Source organism: Cnephaeus nilssonii (assembly GCF_951640355.1).
Source record: "Cnephaeus nilssonii genome assembly, chromosome: 12".
Lineage (NCBI taxonomy): Eukaryota > Metazoa > Chordata > Mammalia > Chiroptera > Vespertilionidae > Cnephaeus > Cnephaeus nilssonii.
In genome coordinates, this window is record NC_137083.1 from 51,042,998 (window position 1) to 51,064,250 (window position 21,253).

The following is a 21,253-nucleotide window of genomic DNA, read 5'->3' on the forward strand; positions in this document are numbered from 1 at the left end:
AGAGCGTGTTAAAACTACACCATCCAGGGTCGCACCTCTCTTCTCCAGCATGTGGAACACCAGGCTGTGGTGCTGGACACGGACGGAGTGATTTCAAGGTCTGGAAACACTGGAGAGTAACTCACCTGGGGGAGTAACTGATGCTGCTCTCCCATCTTTCCCTGCTGAGTTGTTCCCTGTTCTGTATCTTCCCAAGGTTTAGTCCTCGTCTGTCAGACCACCTCTCCCAACCCATCAGTGTTCAGTTTTCTCCTCCAGGTTTGCCTTTCTGTCTGCCAGGGGCTGCTAATAATGCTTTGGTGCCATCCCTTGACCCCACCTTATCTGTCACCCACTGGGTGTGGGGCGCTGTGGGAAGCAGATTGATAGCCTTGGCTTCTGGCATTTCTACCACTTCCCAGACTGAGAAGTGTCAGTGCACAAGCATCATGGATTTATGGGGAGGCACTCAGCTTCCGTGTGGACTGAGGGGTGCCCACCTGTCTATCCAGTGGGTTAGATAACAGGGGGAAGTGGGCCAGGGGCAGGGGGATGCAGAGGAGAGAAGGGAGTATTTCTCATGAGAACCCACGAACATAAATGATGATGGGGAAGTACTCTACTATTCTTCCCCTTTTCAGGTCAATAAATCATTTTTGGCCAAGGACAAACTATTCTATCTGGCATCACTTTTTTTTTTTTTTTGCCAATTTTCCTAGGACATTCTTTCTCCTGTGAACTCCTTACTATAGAAGAAAAGTTGTAAACATGAGCCACTGTGTAGTTTAAGATCCATCACCAAGTGAGGCCTGTCCCAGGACAGTCCAAGTTCAGGCATGATAGGGAGGGACACTAAACATCTGGTCTACAAGTAAATTTGGATCTAGGCTAAATGGATCTGTCCAAGCCATGTGGGATGATGGATACCATCAAACGTACCTTTTCTAACAAATTTTCCGAGCTCAAAGGCGAATAATCTTACCCACCCACAAAGATAAACATGTGCCCATTTGAGGGACTGAATCTCTGCAGGCAGAAGATAAGGAAGGCGTTCTAAGGGGTTGGTGTGAGATGAAAGGAATACTGTCTTAAAGAAAATACAGTGCCCAAGTAAAAAAACATTGTGGAGTATGGCTCTCCTGAAGGTAGCCAGTTCTGTAGGATCTTGATAATCCCAACAAACAAATATCTAAGACAATTCCTATTTCTTCGCTGTTCTGGAGAAAGTCAGGGTATGGTTATGGATTCTGAGATTTGGAGGCAGAGATTGGTGGGACTGGGGAAGCCCTCACACTTGACCAAGCCAAAAGAAGCACCTGCTGCAATTCTGGAACCCAGATTCTGAAATGAGGAGGGCCAAGGAAACCTACAGCTGCTAGAGCAGAATGTGAGCGGAATCCCTGGAGTTTGAGGTTATAAATCGTTCAGGTCTCATGGGTTATCATCTGCAAGAGAATAAAATGTAGACTGTGCCCATCCCCCACCCCACCTCCTCATGGGTACAGTGCTTAGGTTCTTATTTGGACGGCTAAAGATGGACTTCTGGGGAGTTCTGTGAAAAGCTCTTAATTTGGAAACAAATTCATAGGCATGCATGTATTCTCTAGTATATGCATACTGGCCCGGCCGGTATTGCCTCAGTGGTTGAGCATCAGCCCATGTACTAGGACAGTGGTTGGCAAACTCATTAGTCAACAGAGCCAAATATCAACAGTACAACGATTGAAATTTCTTTTGGGAGCCAAATTTTTTAAACTTAAACTTCTAATGCCACTTCTTGAAAATAGACTTGCCCAGGCCGTGGTATTTTGTGGAAGAGCCACACTCAAGGGGCCAAAGAGCCGCATGTGGCTCGTGAGCCACAGTTTGCCGGCCACGGCACTAGGAGGTCGCTGGTTTGATTGCCGGTCAGGGCACATGCCCAGTTTGAGACTCCATCCCCAATGGGGCGTACAGGGGTGTGTTGATGTTTTTCTCTCATCAGTGTTCCTATCTCTCTCCCTCTCCTTTCTTCTCCCTCTAAAATAAATAAAAACATTTAAAAATTTTATTTAAAAAAGATATGTATACTGTGTAAGATATATATTCTTCTGAGGTTTTAAATAGATTTTCTTAAGGTCCATGATACTAAAAGATTAAAACCTAGTATAGGTTTATGGAATTGCTATTTGAAGGAAGATTGTCAGAAGTGACCAAATAGCAGTAATTTCTCCTGTACTCATTTGACCTTGCCTCCCAGACCCTTTAAAAATCCTTGGTTCCTTCCCTTGCGCTCCACGAGGCCCTCCCGATAGCACTGGACAGACAGGTCTCTTCCTCCCTCTTCTGGTTTTTCAAGTACGATACACTTTCCCCCTATTCTCTACCTAACTAGGGCTGAGATGGAATAATAACGTCGTCATTAGTCTCAGGTGGGAAAAAATCTAGAGCCCCTTAAAGTGAGGAGGGAGAAAATCTCATGCTAGGAAAACAGTCACAGATGCAATATTGTTAGTTAAAGGTGCACACACAAGGTGACCTTATTTCACATGCTAGCTTCAGTGTCCTCAGAAAGGCAGTGACTTAGAGGGTTACGGAGATAAAAGAATGCATGCAAAGTTACCATTGTAGCCCTGCTGTGGTGGCTCAGTTGGTTGGAGCCTTGTCCCATGCACCAAAAGGTTGGGGGTTCAATTCCTGGTCAGGGCACATACCTATGTTCCAGGTTTGATCCCTGGTCAGGGTGCATATGGGAGGCAACCAATCGATGTTTCTCTCTCATATCAATGTTTCTCTCTCTCTCTAAAATCAATAAAAACATATCCATGGGTGAGGATTTTTTAAAAAAAGTTACCATAGTGTTTGCTCCCTGGTAAGCACTGAATGTGAACTCTCATTAAACTGAAGCTTTATTTTGTGAGAGTTAATGCGTTAACACCATGTGATTTTCCCTACATCATCACATTTAATCCTCATAGAGACCTTCGAAGGTAGAAATAATTTTTCTCATTTTTAGATATGGGAGACTGATGTTCTGTGAGATTAGGTACCTTAGCCAAGGTCTCTAGCATCTTAAAAGACTGAGCCAGCCTTCAAATCTACTTGGTTCCAAGCCCATGCCCTTCAGGTTCCGTTACTTGCTTTTTTGTATATTTGAAGTCTCTGAGCCTCACTTCCTCTTCTGTAAAATGGGAAGTGACTACCTCATGGGACTGTGGAGAATGGGAAGGCTCCAAGCAGTGCCTGCGACATACTGTCAGTTGTAGTGATTATTAATGACTTCCCCAGATGAGAGGCCTTCCCCCATGTTTCATTTCTTCCTGTTCTCTTCCCATTGGAGGAAACAGGCTGGAGGGCAGCCCCAGCTCGGAGATAATTTTAGAAGAGAATCCCCTGGCAGAGGTTAGCATGGGGAAGGGAATAGACTGAACTTCAACCTGATACCCTTATTCAAGGGCGGGGCTGGGGAGGACCTGGAATCGGGCTGAGACAGATGCTCCTCTGTAATCCCAATGTGTCACTCCTCCTAAAAGCCTTCCTATCCAGAGAACAGGGACTAATGTTAGCCCCACTCTTCCAGTACTTTCTTAACCTCTCCTAGACTTTGTATCCTTCCCTCCCTTGAGGATATCCCACTGTTGTGTCTTACAGTACAGCCAACCAGCTTCAGTCCACTCCCCATGCCCTTTGCCCCAGTGGTCTTCTCAGCCACTTCCCCTCCCTCCACCTGATATGCTTCCACTCCACTCAGTCCCTTTCTGCTCTTCCTCTACATTCAGCCCCAGCTGCTTCCCACCACATGCTCCTGCAGAATGTCCCCTCCTGCTGAGCCTCCAGAGCCCGCCTGCACTGGCACATTTGCCTCTCCAGGTCTGCTTCATACACATTGCACCCTGAGAATCCAATTACACACAGCCCACTGCTTAGATCTGACCCTGGCTGCTCCGGAATTCTTACAACCTATGCTCACCCTAGGAAACCCGAAATCCAAATTGAACCATGAGCTATGGAATTCTACACGCCTCATCCTCCAGTTCCAGCCCAGTCTGTTTCTCCAGCCTTCACCCCACACTTGAAATAATTCAGAAGCAACACTGCTTGCTAATGACTCTTCCATCTCTTCTGTGTGAAATGCCAGTGCTGGCCATATTATGGGCAGCTGCTGGTGGTCATGACAACTAAGATGGGCTTATCTCAGGTGTGAACCTGGACATCTAAAAAAAAAAAAAAAAAAAAATTGGCAGGGCCCGGCCAGTTTGGCTCAGTGGTTGAGCACTGACCTAAGAACCAGGTCAGTTTGATTCCTGGTCAGGGCATATGCCTGGGTTGCAGGCTTGATTCCCAGTAGGGGGCGTGCAGAGGGCAGCCGAGCAATGATTCTCATTAATGTTTCTACCTCTCTTTCTTCTCCCTTTCTCTCTGAAATCAATTTAAAAAATATATTGAAAAACTTAAAAAATTTTAAAAAATTGGCAGCAAAATAAGAAGGGGTATGCCTTGTGAGGTGGTGAGGGATGCTATAAGGGGCTAAGAAAAATATGCGGGAATTGTAAGGTTGTCTGCAGACACAGAGACATAAGACACATATCAGTAATAAATATAAGCATTTATTTGGCACCTGATGGCAATGCAACATCTGGCAGTGGGAAGTGAAAGGTTTATCACCCAAATATTTCCATACAATACTGATCCAGGGGTAGGGAGGACTTGGCTACAAGTCTCCGAACCACCTGGCTCACAGAATGAGCATTTATTGAGCACCTGAACTATGATACAGGCCGAGCACTGTGCCAGGCCCCATGGGAGATGTAGAGGAAGTTGTCTCAATGTGACATATCTTCAGGGGATAATACCAGTGAATAAAACAAAACACACGAAAAAACACCAAACTGTGTATATTGTCAAAAAGTAGGATTCTAGCTAGGGTTGCTTCTTTTAACATTTACTGAAGCCCTAGCATGTGCCAGGCACTGGGTACATATTGATGAACAAAAAAGTTTTTGCCCTCATGGAGTTTCTAGTAGAGGAGACAGAATGAACAAGGGAAGCAAGTAAATATTATCATAGGTTATGAAAAGTGCAATGAAGGAATTAAACAGGCACAGGAATACACATAGAAGATCATTTAGAGACAGAATGGCCTGAGAAGGCCTCCACAAGAAAGTGGAATTTAAGCTGACACTTGAAGAATAAACCACCCAATCAAGTGATGAGGAATGGCACTCAGTAGACCCCCAGAGAGTGTCTGCGACGGTTCATGACAGGAAAGAGCTCAGAATGTTTGAAACTGAGGAAGCCACTGGGTTGCTGCTTAGAGAAAAAGCAGTACTTAATAAGGTTCAAGGGGAAGGTGGGGCCTGTAGGCCAAGGTAAGGAGTTTGGATTTTGAGATGTAATAAGAAACCAAAGGGTTCCAAGCAGGTGAGTGACATGATCAAGATTTATATTTAAAAACCAAATCTGTTATATTGATATTAGATTGTGTACTAAGAATGGAAGTCAGAGAGGCCTTCAGGAACAGGAAAGTCTCCTGTAAGCACTGATAAGGACGGCTCCTAGGGTAAACAAACATGGATAGCCATCTAGCAAAGGCCTCCCTGAAACAGAGAGACATAGGGGACAAGGAAATAGGCCATATACTATCCAAGGGGATTTAACACTGAAACAGAAAGCAGGAACAAGGAACTACATCACATCCTTGAGCAGCCAATTAAGTAGTATTTTAGACGGATTTGGAGGCAGCAGTAACCAGGATATCATGAACGAGGGGAGAAGCAGGAAGCAGGGAGAGAACAACTAGAAAGGGAGAAGGTAAGGTGACAGATTAGAGGATGAGGAAGCATCCCACCCTCACCTGCCCCTGCTGGCACTGCCAGGCTCATTCCAGTGAAAGTTCAGAGAAAAGACCTTGGGGACGTCCCTGCATAAAGTGAGTTCCAGATACAAGGCATCCGACCCCTAGCCTCTGCTGAAAGCTCGGGTTCCTTGAGTCCAGAGGAGCCACAGGTGGCACTGTCCTTCCTGCAGTGGCCTTGCTGCACGGGAGGAACGCACAGGCTGTTCCACACGCACAGCAGCAGCGTGTGTCTCTAGTCCTGTTTGTCCTTCCAAAGCCACATGGGAAATGCCTACATTAAATGGACTCTCACTCTGGGACAAAAGGGGCTGGGATATGAAAGACGGGAGGTGACCTCCGAGACATCTTAACCAACATAACAAAAGCAATGACCACAATGCTACCTACAAAAGCGCGGGGCAGGAGTGAGCACACACGTGGAGGGGACCTGCATGCCTCTCTCCATAAAGCCCCCGTGCTCACACACCTTTCACCAGGCTCCTCTACGGCAGCCAAACGTTGCTGGCAACCAGTCCAGCCAGGGCCAGCCCAGGGAGAGAGCCTCACACAGGGGGGACCAGCCTGTGGGCGGGACTCAATGTCAAGGACGGCAGGCTGTGAAACCAGCCTGCAACTCCCAGTCCCTGAGAGGGAAGGACAGAAACCGCGATCCTGCAGAAGCTCCAGCACACCATCTGTGGCCCTGGTGCCGGGCGGTGGCGTCACGTGGGAGGGTGTCCGGGGAACAGATAGAGGTGCCGGCACAGGGTGCTACAGTACTCCGACATCTCCTTGCACCGGTGGAACTCTGTGCCGGGGGCATAGCCTTCGCGCTCCTTGATAAGTCCGTTCACCTGGAAAGGCAAAAACCAAGGGTCCAAAGTCTGAGAATCTGGTGTTTTCACAGGAAGGGTGGAGAGACTGCGGCGGTGACTGGGCAAGGGAGGAGGAAGGCACAACACCCTGGAGAGCAAAAGGTTCAGAGCCAGACTGAGCGACTTACTTTGACAAGCATGTCGGCCACGTGCATGTCACAAGCCCTCTCTGAGAAGATTTGAGTGAGGGCCTCGATGTACCAGGAACCCCGTTTGGTGTTACGCATGGCGGCAGTCCCTACAACCAGGACAAAAGTCACCACAGTGTGATGGTCATGGGACACCCTTGCACAGCTGGACATCCCAAACTAGCTGTCCGTGGCACGTTGTACCCGCCCCCATCAGAGCTGTACATGAAAAAGTGCAAGTCTATAGGAGAGTGTAATCGTTTGGACTGTTCTAGAATTCACAATACCTCTGAGGCAGGCATAGCCACATATCATGTCTGAGCGAGTGGGCAGCCGCATCTTCAGCAATTCCTGTCTACCAGGATCACCCTCCTCACACTCAGGGGACAGGGCGTGACCCTTTCCATCCTGCTGGTCGACCCCACGATCCGTTTCATCTGTAGGAAGGCAGACAGAGTGGACAAGGATGTTATTTCCTCTCATCTTTCTTGGGCCCGTCATAGACAAGCCCAAGTTCCCTACAACCTTGACCGGGAAGAGCCATTTCCAGCTGCTGCCTCCAACCTAGGGCTGATGAATTAAATGCAAAAAAAAAAAAAAATTGCTCCCGTTCCTCTCCCTGCATGCATCCATTACCCCGGGGGGTACCCAAACACATGGTCTGAGCTGTCTATTCTGTGCAAGACGGGGAAAGTGCTGAGTCACATACCCTGGTAAACAGAACTAAAAACCGCCTCTGTCCATGATTCACTTGCTCACTGAACAATGCACCCGAGTCATGGTGCTTTTTATTGCAAAACACAATAGAATATTGATAACTTGACGTACGTCCTTTTGTGGTTATGTCACCATCTCCCATTTATATTAAAAAAAAAAGTTCCGTCATTTTGACGTATGTACATATGTGCTTTATGTTTTTGTTATTTATTTACCACAAGTAAAGGTAAGGAAATGTTATCTTTCTTTTAAATTTTTTTTATTGTTTCACTTCATTACTGCTGTGTATGTGCTCCATGTGAGTGATGTACGTGCTTATGCAGGTGGGTTCCAACTAACGGCGAAAATCGTGTTACCTCGCACCGTAGGAACGGATCTCCGACATAACCCGAGGACCTACTGTATATTCAAAAGTTTTCGCAGTAGTTTCTCAACCTACCCTGAGCAATGCCCCACCTCTTGACTGAGGCCTTACCTATTCCCAGACACAGTCTTATTTGATGTTGTTTCATTTGGGGAATGTGAGGGGGTGTGTCGGTAGGAAAGAGAGACAGAGAAGACACACAACTCATCACACAAAAGATAAAAGTATGCTTTTTCACAACATTGCCTGCTCCACGCAACATTCAAGAGAGCCTAGAAGGAAAGAGAAGCTTGAAGAAATGGGGGGGGGGGGGGGGGGGGGAACAACCAAGATTCATTGATCCAATAAAGATTTATTGTGCAACTGCCATGTGCCAGTCACTGTTTTTGTTTTAAGCTCTAGAGAGACAGTGAAGAAAAAGTCTCTGCCCTCATAGAATACGGAGAAGGTGGTATTTTTTTTTAAAAAAACTTATATTTTTATTGATTTCAGAGGAAGGGATGGGGAGAGAGACAGAAACATCAATGATGAGAGAGAATCACTGATCAGCTGTCTCCTGCACACCCCCTACTGGAGATTGAGCCTGCAACCAAGGCATGTGCCCTACCCAGGAATCGAACCCTGACCTCTAGGTTCATATGCTCAACCACTGAGCCACACTGGCCAGGTGAGGGTGATATTTGTTATAGACATTGACCATATTAACTAAATACAGAAGACAGGTGAGCTCAAGTTTTAAGTACTTAATTTTAGAGAAGATTCAGATTCAGAGCCATTTCTCCCTATCCAGATCTACAGTGTGTGTATATCTCTGAATATAGGAGAAAATGATCATGAATGTCTTTCATTTTATTTTGCTGTTGACACCTCCTGAAGGAACTAGGCCAAGCTGAATGTGTCCCTCAAGAGAAAGGAAACTCCTTTCCTACCTTCAGGCCTCAGATCTGTTAATAAACGTTACTAGTTCTTTCTTTCCAATATCCCCATATTTGTTTTCCACATTATCGCTAAAGTCTCTATCCATTCATTCACTATTTATTAAGTGCTACCATACATCTATCAGGCAATGCTCTGGGCCTAGGAAAACAGCAAGTGAATAAAAACCTAAGTTCCTGCCTCACATACTCTTTTCTTAGTGCAGCTTCCTGCCATGGTGATCGTCCTGGGAAAAAATCATCACATAATTTCTTATTTAAGCTCCCAAAGCTTCATACTATTATCTGCTGAAGCCCCAAATCTCAGTCGTGACTAAAGGTTTATAACCAGCTGGCTCTACCTCCTGTGGCCACATCTCACTATATACTTACAGACGCTCGGTTTTTAAATTACATCCGGGCATACATCTGACTCAGCACATCATTTCTTTCGGGGGAGACGGGAGGGGGTCATGATTTTAATCTTGCTGTGCTGTGCTTGTCATATTATTATCAACACCACCCCCCTACCCTTTCTCCTGAAAGACTCTATCTGCTACTCCATATCTATGTAAATCTTATCATTCTGGGTCCAAATTAAGCCTCATCATATCCCCCAAATCTCTTCAAACTAAGCTGACCTAAAATGACCTACTCCTTACAACTTGCGTCTTCATATGTTTGGTATCTCACTAATTTCACCCTTACTTACTTCAGGCCTTTAACTACTCAAAACTACTTCAGGTATACTGCTGTATTTTCCAAGTAATTTGTAGGCACTTTGGAGAGACCACATTTTCCTTTGCTTTTGTGACACTACCTAGTGTAGTCCTAGTCATGTTGTAGGACCTTAATAAATGATATTCTTTGGTGATATTAGGAGAATAAAAACATTATTAGTCATTTACATGTGTTGAACATACAACAGATAAAAATAATTATTTGAATATTTAGACGAAGTGACCTTTAAACCAACCTATAAGCCCTTCGAAAACACTGACCATGTTATAACAGCCACAGCTGGCAGTTTTGGTGGATTTACTAGGAGCCAGGCACTGGGCTAAGCAGGCCCTTCCTATGCACTATTTCATTTAATCTTCACAAAAGCTCTATGAAATAGGCCTGATGATTCTCCACATTTTATATCAAGGAAACGAAGACAGAGGGACATCAGTGGTAGAGGCAGAATTTGATTGCAGTTAGTTTTTTGTTATCACTGGTTTCCTCCCAGTAAGTAAGCCCGCATGTCTGCTGAGCCTAGTCCGAGTCCTGGGGTAGAACTGCATTCAAGAAAGAAGAGGGAGGGAAGCAGCTCAGGAGAAGGAAGCCAGGGCTGAACTGGTACCTGCTGTCCTGCATGGCACAGGGATGATGAAGCAGGGAGGCAAGGATGGCAGGGTAGGTGAAGAGTCGAGAAAAAGGAGAAAGTGGAAAAGGGGACAAGAGATAGAGGAAGAAAAAGAGGAAGGGATAAAGTGAGAGGGACAGGAAATCTTTAACCGGAAGAAGTAACAAAAAAAGCACATCAGGTTACTGGTAAGCACAGAAAAAAGTCCGAGTCCTCAGAAAAGAGTCTTGAGAACAGGCACGGCGATGCAGAGAGCTGACCGACCTGAGAGCCATGGGCTGCCCAGGTCCCAGCACACCCCATGCATCGGGGACACTTACAGAGCAAGAGAGGCGGTGGCAGCAGTGAACAGAAGGAGGTGCCCAAGGGATCCAATAGCACCTGAGAGGAGCAAACAGGAAAGTGAGAGCTGGGGGGAGGCTGCCCAGGAGCCGCCACCCCGGTGCTCGTCCTGCAGGGCACTCACCTCCACGGCAGGCCTGGATGAAGAACATTTTCGGCTTGTTCTGTAAGCTCGGGCAGTTGGCATTGTCAAAGAGCCGAAACACCTCTTGTAGCTGGTGGAAAGGAATAAGGGAGAAGGGAGGGTAAGTGGACAGTAGGACCTTCTGAGTCTTATACACACGGCAGCAGCCAGCACAGGCCGAAGGTGACAGCCGTGATCCAGCACCATCCACAAGACTGTACACACCTGAAGCACCTTGCCGTCCACACCATAGACGCCGCCCTCCACGCCGTGAGAGAGGAGGGCCACAATGCAGGAGTCAGTGACTCGGTGAGCAGACAACTGGGCAAAATTCTGGAGTTTCTCTTGCATTTCCTAAAAGAAACACCTTTTAGTGTTGTTCACTATAGTCAGCACCAATATAAGCTTTTCTGTGGTGTCTGAAACCTTAAATTATTAGAAGGAAAAGTGATTTCTGTGGTCAATGATAAGTAAAGTCAGAGACGCGTTGAGAGGCTAGAAAAAGCATGGATTCACTAGAAAATGCATGACTTCAGACACAGAATTCTGAATATAATGGCACAAAATTCACAGACTGAGATATGCTAAGAACTCCTGGATTAAAGCACATCACTAATGAAGCTAATCAAGAGCTAGTTAACTTTATCCACCCCCCTATTACCAACCAGATTTCTTTTGAGCAAATACTGTTGTACATTAGTGTCACAGGGGACCACCTGCTGAGCGGTGAATGAGTATCACCTATGGGGCCACAAGGAAATAAACTGCTCCTCGACAAAGGGCTTAACAGGACCATGATCTAGAGAACAGCAGACCTTCTATGCTGTTTTCTGTCTGAGATCTGAAGTGCCCAGAGACAGTGATGATGTCTGTATAAAACATCTTGTTCAGGAAGGAGCATGCTGTCTGGAAAATTCTGTCAGGGCCATGACTAAATGCATAGGCCACGGGATCAGACAGACAGACCGAAGTTTGACCCCTGGGTTCAAAATTGGTACAAGTTATTAAGTCCCTCAAGACTCTAAGCCCATTCTGTAAGGAAAAAAAGGGCTTATAGCTATGTCTGGCACATCCTGCAAAGACCTGCCATTATTATTATGTGTATGTCTAATTAAGGGTAACAATATTATCTCCTTCCCACCCCCCCAAAAAACCCCTATTACTAATCAACCTTGTATTCCAATTTAAGAATCTTGCTTTATTGCCTGGCCGCTGTGGCTCAGTGGTTGAATGTTGACCTATGAACCAGAGGTCATGGTTCTATTCCTGGTCAGGGCACATGCCCAGGCTGTGGGCTTGATCCCCAGTAGGGGGTGTGCAGGAGGCAGCTGATCAATGATTCTTTCTCATCATTAATGTTTCTATCTCTCCCTCCCTCTCCCTTCCTCTCTGAAATCAATGTTAAAATAAAATGTTTTAAAAGAATTTTGTTTATCTAGCACTATGTTGCCATACACAAGTACCTCTCTACTTTAGGCATTTGGCCCATCAATCGAAAGTATACCATAATATAAAACCTGATACTAATTGAACAAGGCATACAGTCAGCCCTCCCCATCTTTAGATTTCCAACAGCGGGCTGAAAATACTATTTTCCATCTGAGGTTGGTTGAATCTGCGAATGAGAAACCTGGGGATATATAGTCTGCATGTAAGTGGACCTGTGCAGTTTAAACCTGTGTTGTTCAAGGGCCAACTGTACTTCTGTTGCACATAATTGAGACTTCATTATATAAGACTTGTAAGTCTGCAACATAACTGGAAATGGAGAAATTGGCTCTGTTGAAAAAGTATGTATATTTTCTGGGCAAGTAGAAGCTGACCGTAATATTGGAAATCTTAAGGTAATAAAAGATAGACAAAATTGACTTGTTTTAAGTATAACCCCAAGAGAATACGTAAGTATAAAGGCTCCTCTGGAGATGACCATAACAATTTAGCAAGTAGTAGTTGAAGTTAAGTTTCTTTGTGGAAGGGAATAAAAAGACGAACATTTTGAACTTCAGCGAAATTATTAGGTCAGTAAATAGACGACAAGAAAGTCCAAAGTAAGAACACATACTTTGTAACTGAATTGATACGACTAAATCTTTAAATAAATGGAGATTAGTCATTTGGGGAAATTTTTCCAAGGTAGCATAGCTTAAAATGGGATCTGCAGCTTTATTTCAGATAAAATTACAGTACTTCTCTAAAGAGCAGTCTTGCCTTTATTTTTGGCTGAGGGTGGGGGATACAGGAGAAGAGAATAACCTGCAAACCATCTGAAATTATATGCAAAAATTTTGTGGATAGCTTCATTTTCCTGGAATGACCCACTGCTTGTCCCTACACTCACAAAGCAGTCTGCGACCCAACCAATACCATATAGCAAAAGAAAATTTGCCACTTAAAACAGGTTATTTCTTTATATATGATGAATTTGTAATTCTAGAACTAGCAGCCTCATGAGGGAGATGCAATGAGAATAGACTTTGATGCCAAAGAGAAGAAATGAAAACCAACACAAGCAGTGAAAGACCAGTGAGTGCTCTCACACTGTCAAGAAAAGAGGATTCCCTAAGACTACTTACTATTTCCAATTTTTAAACGGAAAGTAAAAAAGTTGTAATAGAAGGCAAAAAGAGGGGATCTTAATTTTTTGGATTCTGTTTCTTTGCTCGCCAAATAATTATATAACAAGAGTTGAGTTTCTTGCGAGGTCCTTCCAGGAAGAAAGTATTCAGTGCAGATGTGCAGTGCACCAAATTCTCACCCCCACTGTGCCGACCTGATCGTACTGCATCTGAGCATTTGGCCACTGCCAGAAACCGGTTCTGCAATGTCCTCCTCGCGTCTCTGAATCTCTAGAGCTGAGGATTAGGCTACATGGAGGGCTATCTCCCAGGGTTCAGCCCTAAGCCTTTTGCTCTTGTTACTCTTTTTCAAAGATCTCATATTCTTATTATTTTTCCTACACAAGTAATTCCCAAATTTACATCTTTGGTCCTGACTTCCTCTGAGGCCCTCAATTCCTCACTTAATTTTTCCATCTCCCTTTATATGCAGTCATTCAGTCACCAAGCAATGAAAGTACAACCATGCCATTATACTGTTTTCACATATATTCTTTCCCTTTTGGTCCACTAGACCAGCGATCACCAACTGGTGGTCCGTGTGGTCCGAAAGGTTGGTGACTGCTGCACTAGACATTATGATTTTAACTCCAAAGTGGGTTTCCTGCCATTAGCCTCTACTCCATTCTTTACAATGGTGTCATATTAATCTTTCTGAATCATCACGTGAATAATGCATTACTTTCTGCTAAAGAATTACTAATGATGTTCTAATGTCAAAACAAGGATGTCTAATTCCTTTGTGAAGACATCCAAGGCCCCGGGCATTCTGGTCCCTTTATCTTCAATCTTATTTCTGGCACTCTTTTGCCCTAGGCATTTGGTTCACCTACTAGGTCCCTAACATCACACATACATTTCCTGTCCATACGCTATTCTCCCTGCCTAGAATCCCTTCACCACTTCTCTCACCTTAGTAACTTCTGTCCTTCAAGGCCAGTTCAAGTCTCCACTTATCCTTCAGATGATATCTACCCAGGCAATTGTTTCTTCCTCTTAACTATTGTAGAAGAAACTGTCTCAAATTTTGCTTGGTCCTTGGGAATATATAAGACGTGCTTCCTTTTTTGCTGCTGTCAAGACTTTCTCATCTAACTGAGGTCCCTAGAACTCAAGGTCCGCATTTTTAAATCTCTGGTACTAACAGTCTGCCCATTATAAGGTACTCAAAATTTGATGTTACCACAATTGCAGTTACAGAACAATGTAACCAGATAATGAGAATCCAGTAGGTCTTTGATTGAGTCTGCATCAGGTTTAACATAAACAGGAATGGTGTTTATGAAATGGGCTCATAGATCCACACATTGTTCTGATGACTGTCTCTGAAAACAACAGTATACAGCTGACTTGGTGACTCACGATTGTATCTTTCACTATCATGCATGTAAGATTCCCACTGACTACACACAATATGGAAAACCAGGACAGCATAAATTCCCAGAGCAGAACCTGTAAGGAAGCATAGAAAGCATTCCTCTTGTTAAGACTTTCTAACAGGATTCCCTCTGTAGGAATCATGGCTGATTCCCAACAGACCTCTCAGGAAAGCAGATGACCTACTTGAATACTAGATGACTGAAGCAGCTGCTCAGCCATGGCTTGGAGCAAGGGTGGCCTTACTTCTCTGCAAGAGCTGTTACTGGAAAGCTGGCAAGAACAGCATGCAAAGGAGAACACCTGAGAACCTACTGGTGAAACTGGCCTTACCAAAGTATAGCAAATACATCATTTTCCTCACAGAAGCAAGACAGCTGAGAGAGAGAAACAGAGACCGCAGACCATGTTGAAGACAAAACAGAGACCCGTACCTCAAAAGATCAAAGTGAATCTCCCAGAAACTTTAATTTTACCACTGACATTCCAAAAGGCAAGTGCAGGAAAGTACTACTATTCTGAAGAATATTAATTCACCAATTGGCTATTACAATTTCAAAACAGAAATAGCCAAAGGTAATAAAGTTGGAAGTGTAGCTGGTTAACTGAGGTTAATGAGGAATAACTCATAATGATGCTTATGATCTGCAGGCATCTAGTCCAGAAGTAATTTACCCTAAGATCTGCCTTGTGGCCACCCAACTCTTAAAAACAAGGAATTTTCCTATATGTGAATTCATTAAACTGCCACAAAACAATATTTACAAGGGCAATGCCAGCGAACTCTCATTTGCAACAATTTTATCTGTCAAAGTAATCTTTACAATAATAACTAGACTCCTGTTATGATTAACCAAGAAATAAATGTCCTGTGTAGCCTTGGCTTAGAAATATCCTTCTAAGCTGGTTGGGTGACTCTCAGTGTCTCCTCACTCCCTGAGTGATGGGGAATTAACCCTTTGCACTCGCTTGCTTTTTTCTCGATTCCTGCTACCTATGCTAACCGTGTCAAGTCACACTCGACATCCGAGTGCAAAAGGTTAATTTGCTGAGCATGAAAAAATGAGAACCCAACCGTGGACTTTTATTACTCAGCAGGGAGAGCACAGCCTTCTGAGAAATCAACACTGAAGTAGCTGGCTGACCCTAGTTCTTTTTTAAAAAATAAAAACTAGATTGCAAGGTGAGAGGCAGAAAAGAGTGAGCAAAAAGGTAAGGAGTAAAGTAACTAGTAAGACACAGCCCAGCAAGCAGATAAGCAGCAGTGGTTTCTGGCTCCAAATGCTGCATCGGGTACCTGTGCAGTCTGGTCAAGTAGAACATGGACATTATAGCCCAAGAGCTTGAAGAGGGTGACTAGATTGCTGTGGTCCACATCCCCTCCGGAGCGGAAGTCCAGGTCCTTCTCTCCAGTGAAGTGCACGTTGCTCAGGACCAGTGCCAGGCCACGCGGCCGAGACTGCAACCTATAGGCCTGGGGAGGGGACGCCAATTAGACCCAGAGCTTCCTGAAGACAGAAACTGCGCCTCCCCAACTAGGTGACACATTTCAGGAAAACACAGACATCATACTCTTCTGAACCCCACCAGGTCAAGACAGAAATATGCCCATAGAAGACTTCCACCAGCAAAGACTTTCTGACTAATAAACAGGGACAGAATGTGTACACAAACTAAGTTCACATGCCCAGAAAGGACATCTCATTTCCCAACTCTTTCCTCGTGCCATTTTGCCGGACTCACCAGCTGGTGGTGTGTTCGATAGAATTCGGGAGTACAAGGCTTCACCTGAAGGCAGGGTGGGCCATCTCTGTTGTCTAGGGAGTGTTCCACAGTATCTGTGGCACAGAAAGCCAAAAGCTAGCACACAATCTATGCATCAATCCTAGCACTTCATAACTTCAGGCACCCTCTGAACTGGGGATTTAATGGGTAATTGTCTTGCCCATTCCCCTAAATTTGTAAGATCCATGAGGTCAGAGACCTGTTTACTTAGCCTAAATATAATTAGGTACTCAAGTCTCCGAATAACTGAACTGGATATATAAAAGCCTTGTTTAATCACAAAGCATCTCAATCAGCAGGCTAGTGGCTGATGATGTCTTTCCTCATTCTACAATAACTCAGCTTCATAGAGGAGACAGGCCAACTATATGCAGGAATTTCCTACCTATACAAGTTGCTCCAAGGGCCAATTACCATAAAAACATCATCTGTGATGGAAGGGAAATAGGATAACCAATACCCATCTAAACTGCCCTGCTAGTCCTGAACAAATTCACTGAGGAAACTGTTCCCAATATGAATGAAAAGTTATCACTCCAGGGCAAAGTCAGATACCAGTTAAGAAAAGGGAAGTCAATTTGTGGGACCCATTTTACCCCATCAATTCTCACCTGCAGACAGGCGGAGCTGCTTGTGAGGAGGACAGGACTCACACATCGGGAAAGACAGACTCAAGTCGTGGTCACGGCTCAACTGTAAGAAATCAGGAGCCCCGTGCAAGGTCTCAGGGAGATGGTCTAGTCCCAATAAAACAAAGATCTAGTCTCCCCACCCTGTGTCATAAATTCCTTACCCACCAAACTAACCCTTCTCAACACACCACGTGTCTAGGGCTCCATACCGGTGAGAGTACATGCTGAAGACCAGAGAGGGTTGAGAGTAACAGGTCCTCCAGGTGACCCTGCTTGGTTTCCCTCAGGGCCACACAGAAGGCATCAAAAGCATGGGGACCTCTCTTGGGAAGCAAGTTGAGGAGTTCCACATTCTGGCTGAAACTGCCCACTTTGGCCTATAATACAAGAATAAAACATGAAATCATATTTACATATCTAGCTATAATTCCATTTCTCCAGATGAGCTTCCTAAAAATGTCATCATCCATTTCAAGAATTCCTTTCACAGGAAAAACAACATGGTTGAAGCCCTTCCCATTATTCCTGAATTATATACCTTTTCTGTTCAATGCTTTAGGGTAGAAGGGCATTTTCAATTCCTTAATAGGGCACCGCACCCTTTTTACACTTATCATGCTCTGTTCCTACTTCTACAACCAATTTACTTGGCTTTTCTCTTTCGCCTCCAGATACCTGAATGTGCTCCCTCATTTCGAAGGTGATGATGTCTTGTTCCAGGAGATGTTCTAACAGTTCACTCAGCAACAGCTGTTTGGCCAGCAGCACTCGGTTCTTTTTCAGAGCTTCCTGATGGTCCGGATGCATGCCACACACTCCCAATACCCTACAGATAAAAGGCAGAGAGAAAGGCTGTCAGTACAGAAGATGTGGCCCAGAAGAGTGGAGTGGAAGAGGTGTGGGCAGGAAGAACAAAAAGAACAGAATTTACAATAACCAAGGTTAATTTTACCGAATCTCATTAAAATCAAAGAAGTACTGAGCGATAACATGTTAAGCATAAGGAAATGATGTAATTCTTTATGGAGTATGTTCAACTGAGAGCATTGTCTGAGATAAATGGTCTCTTTAGGGAAGGGAAAAAGCTATCTTATCAAAAATACACACAAGCACACATGTATTCATGGGAAGGAATATTCCTCAGACAGACCAATTTCAATTAAAAGAATTATTTCAAAAAACACTTCACATTATTTATCTAGGCTGCTGAAAGTGATGTAAGTTTTAAATGATTCTGGGTGAAGAATAAAATAATTTGATACAATGGCAAAAACTCAAACCAGCGGCCAGCTCTAATGGAAAGTAAATGAGACAACACACAAACACACACTATTTAGTCTAATTATACAAATTATAACTATGGCTTTTCAAACTTTAAGTTCCTGTGACAAAATGTGACTAGAAATTATCAGAATCCTGTAAAAACTGGGTAAGTAGAAAGTATGACAGGAAGTCATAGTAGATAAATACCAATGATGGACACAATCACCATAATTTGAAATCACTTAAAGAGTTACAGCACATAAAGGCTAAATTATTTTCGTAATTTAGTTTACTAGGGATATCTTTATTTCAAGGATTCCTTAGTTTTGCTACTGGTTTGGAAAGAGATCAGTTTCTGTTTATGAACTAAAAGAATCCCATTTAACTGTATATTATCTATGTGCCTAGTTTATGTAAATCTAGAGCTCGCCAGCCTGCTTAGTCAGTTTCCAAATATATGATAGTAGTAAGAGCCTGATGGCAGTGAGAAAGGGATATGGTAATAGCTTCAGTTTATAACTTAAAACCCTATTTAAAGATCCATTTGATCTCAAAGATGCTACAATGTGCTTCTTAGAATCAGGGAAATACCATGCATTTGTAGAATGTACTTGGCTTAAGTCTAGGTGAGAGATTTGTAGTTACAGAAGAAAAAAGCATGGTCTTGGAAGAACTGAGAGAGATCCAAGAAGATAGCATGTGGGATCCGAAGGCAGAGGAAGTGGTCAGGAACACATTCCCAGGGTTGGAAGCAGCCAACCTACGTTACAATTTGGGTTTAGAACAGTAGTGATGTTTTAAATTCCACTTAAACTTCTTGTTTCTTGAAAGACTCCTATTACCGCAAACTTTCAGTAAAAACCTGCTACAACACAATCTACAGAAATCAAAACTATTTAATAATCACTTTCGAACATACCAAAGCAATAACAATGATAAAACTCAGGTAAAAATAAGTGTAATGAGGCCAACCTCAAAGTAAAGCCATTTGTAAAAGACTTTGCCATACTCGTTTTAATATGTGCCTGTTGCTGTTAACTTTTGATGAACATAAAACTAAAGCAGCCCTGGCCAGTGTGGCTCAGTAGGTTGGGCGTTGTCCCAGGCATTGCACATTGAAAGGTTGCTGGTTCAATTCCCTGTCAGGGCACATGCCTAGATTTTGGGCTCATCCTCGGTGGGAGACATGCAGGAGGCAGCCTATTGATGTTTCCCTCTCACATCGATGTTTTTCTCTATTGATGTTTCCTTCTCATGTCAATGATTCTCTCTCTTTCTTTTCCTCTCTCTAAAATAATAATAACAACAACAACAATAATAATAACAAACTAAAACAAACAAAATAAAATTTTCCTCCCTTGGATCCCATGACACCATTCTCTCCAGGTCCTCTCTATGCCCACCATATTCCTCCAGAGGACCTTTGGCCTACCCTTAAATGATGATATTAAGAACCTCTGAAAGAAGCTGTCCCTAGTCTGTCTCATCCATACTCATAATTCAATAATCGACTCCCAGTCCTTAACCCTTTCAAGTTCCATACTAGGATTTTCAATAAAAAACTTCCTTGGGTTTAATCTGAAGCATCATCTGCTTTCTTTTCTTTCTTTCTTTTTTTTTTAACCCTCACTCGAGGATATTTTCCCACTGATTTTTAGAGAGAGTGGAAAGGAGGGATAGAGAGAAAGAGAAAGAGAGAGAGAAACATAGAGGTGAGAGACACACATCATTGGTAGCTTCCCACACGTGCCCGGATGGGGGCCGGGATCCAGCTAGCAACCCAGGTGAGTGCCCTTGACCAGAAACAACACACCCTTTGGTCTGAGGGCCGACGCTCTAACCACTGAGAAAGCATCCTCTGTTTTCCACACACCTGCTCCTTTCTGTATTCCATATCATGCCGTGAATCTCAAAGGTGGACTTTCCAAAGGTAACCACCATCTTAGAACTTTAGGACACATCTGGAAGGGGAGGAAGGGATGGACAAAAGGACACAAAGAGAGTTCCTCAGTCTTGATCCAGTGTCCTCCATCAAGTTTCAGTTCCGAAGTCTTCAATTAATCTCCTGGGTCTGGACCAGGAGGCACTTACACGTTATCCTGTGTGATGTCTGCCATTAAATGCTGTAACTGGGGCAGACAGAGATGGAGACACACGGGGAGCCTCGGGAACCTCCTTGTCCTTTCAAAGTGCTCTCACCCTTTCAAAGCCTGTGCTGACTGCTTCGAAAATCTGGTCATTATACCCAACGCAATACGGGTCATGATATAGTCAATCCAAACCAAATGCACATGAGGCAGTATCAGGAGGTCTGCGGGTCTCATCGGTTAAGGGGATAGAGTTCCTCAGAAGCGATGCAGGCGAAAGACTCGGAACGATTTAAAGATGGAGAGTCTTTAAGAGAAGCCGAGATTTGGCAGGGATGGAAAGAGCTCCCTTGTTCAAAGCCCCCCTCCCCACCCCCTGGGTTGGACGAATCCAGGCTGGGCAGGGAGGGACGTGGCCGAGAGGAGGCCCGCGCGCTCCTGGGGGGCGCAGCCCGGCTTCCCACTCCTGGCAGGAAGCTCGGACAAGGCTCCTTAGGGGGTCCAAGGTGGGGAGAGGCGCCAGGGCCACGCGCTTGAGCCGCGCGATCCCCTTCTCTGGGCCCCACTAAGGACCCGTGGGATCTTCCCTCACTCACCTGCGTCCCCTGTCAGCGGTCATTAGCCCGTTTAGGGGGAGGGCGGGCCGGGAGCCCGCGATCGGCGTCGCCATTTCTCGCTTTTCCCGGGCTGTGCACGCACCGCCCACGATCCAAACAAACTGAAAGCCTCCGAGTCCTTTGCATGCCTCTCCCGACAGGCGGCCCACAACGCGCCTGCGCCCTACCTCTCTTGGCCCCACCCCTCGGCGAGGCCGCCCCGCCCCGCCTGTCACTCGTTGCGCGCGCAGGCGCAGAGCCTCCGGTGGACGCGCTGTCCAATGGAGTGAGA

General features: G+C 44.6%; 1 protein-coding gene across 2 annotated transcripts; it reads right to left on the reverse strand.

Moving 5' to 3' along the window:
- Positions 1-4,339: 4,339 nt before the first annotated feature.
- Positions 4,340-21,120, reverse strand: CASP2 (caspase 2). 2 transcript variants are annotated; one of them, XM_079786602.1, is made up of 11 exons: positions 20,962-21,120; positions 17,691-17,841; positions 17,204-17,392; positions 16,995-17,076; positions 16,342-16,436; positions 15,896-16,072; positions 10,832-10,960; positions 10,607-10,697; positions 7,085-7,234; positions 6,798-6,907; positions 4,340-6,648 (listed from the first exon to the last, which is right to left on the reverse strand). In XM_079786602.1, the coding sequence occupies exons 1-11, from the start codon at positions 21,033-21,035 to the stop codon at positions 6,517-6,519; spliced, it is 1,380 nt and encodes a 459-aa protein (XP_079642728.1). In that variant the 5' UTR covers positions 21,036-21,120; the 3' UTR covers positions 4,340-6,516. The 2 variants fall into 2 exon arrangements, with proteins under 2 accessions (XP_079642728.1, XP_079642729.1); XM_079786603.1 differs by having other exon boundaries at positions 4,343-6,648; positions 17,225-17,392.
- Positions 21,121-21,253: the final 133 nt, after the last annotated feature.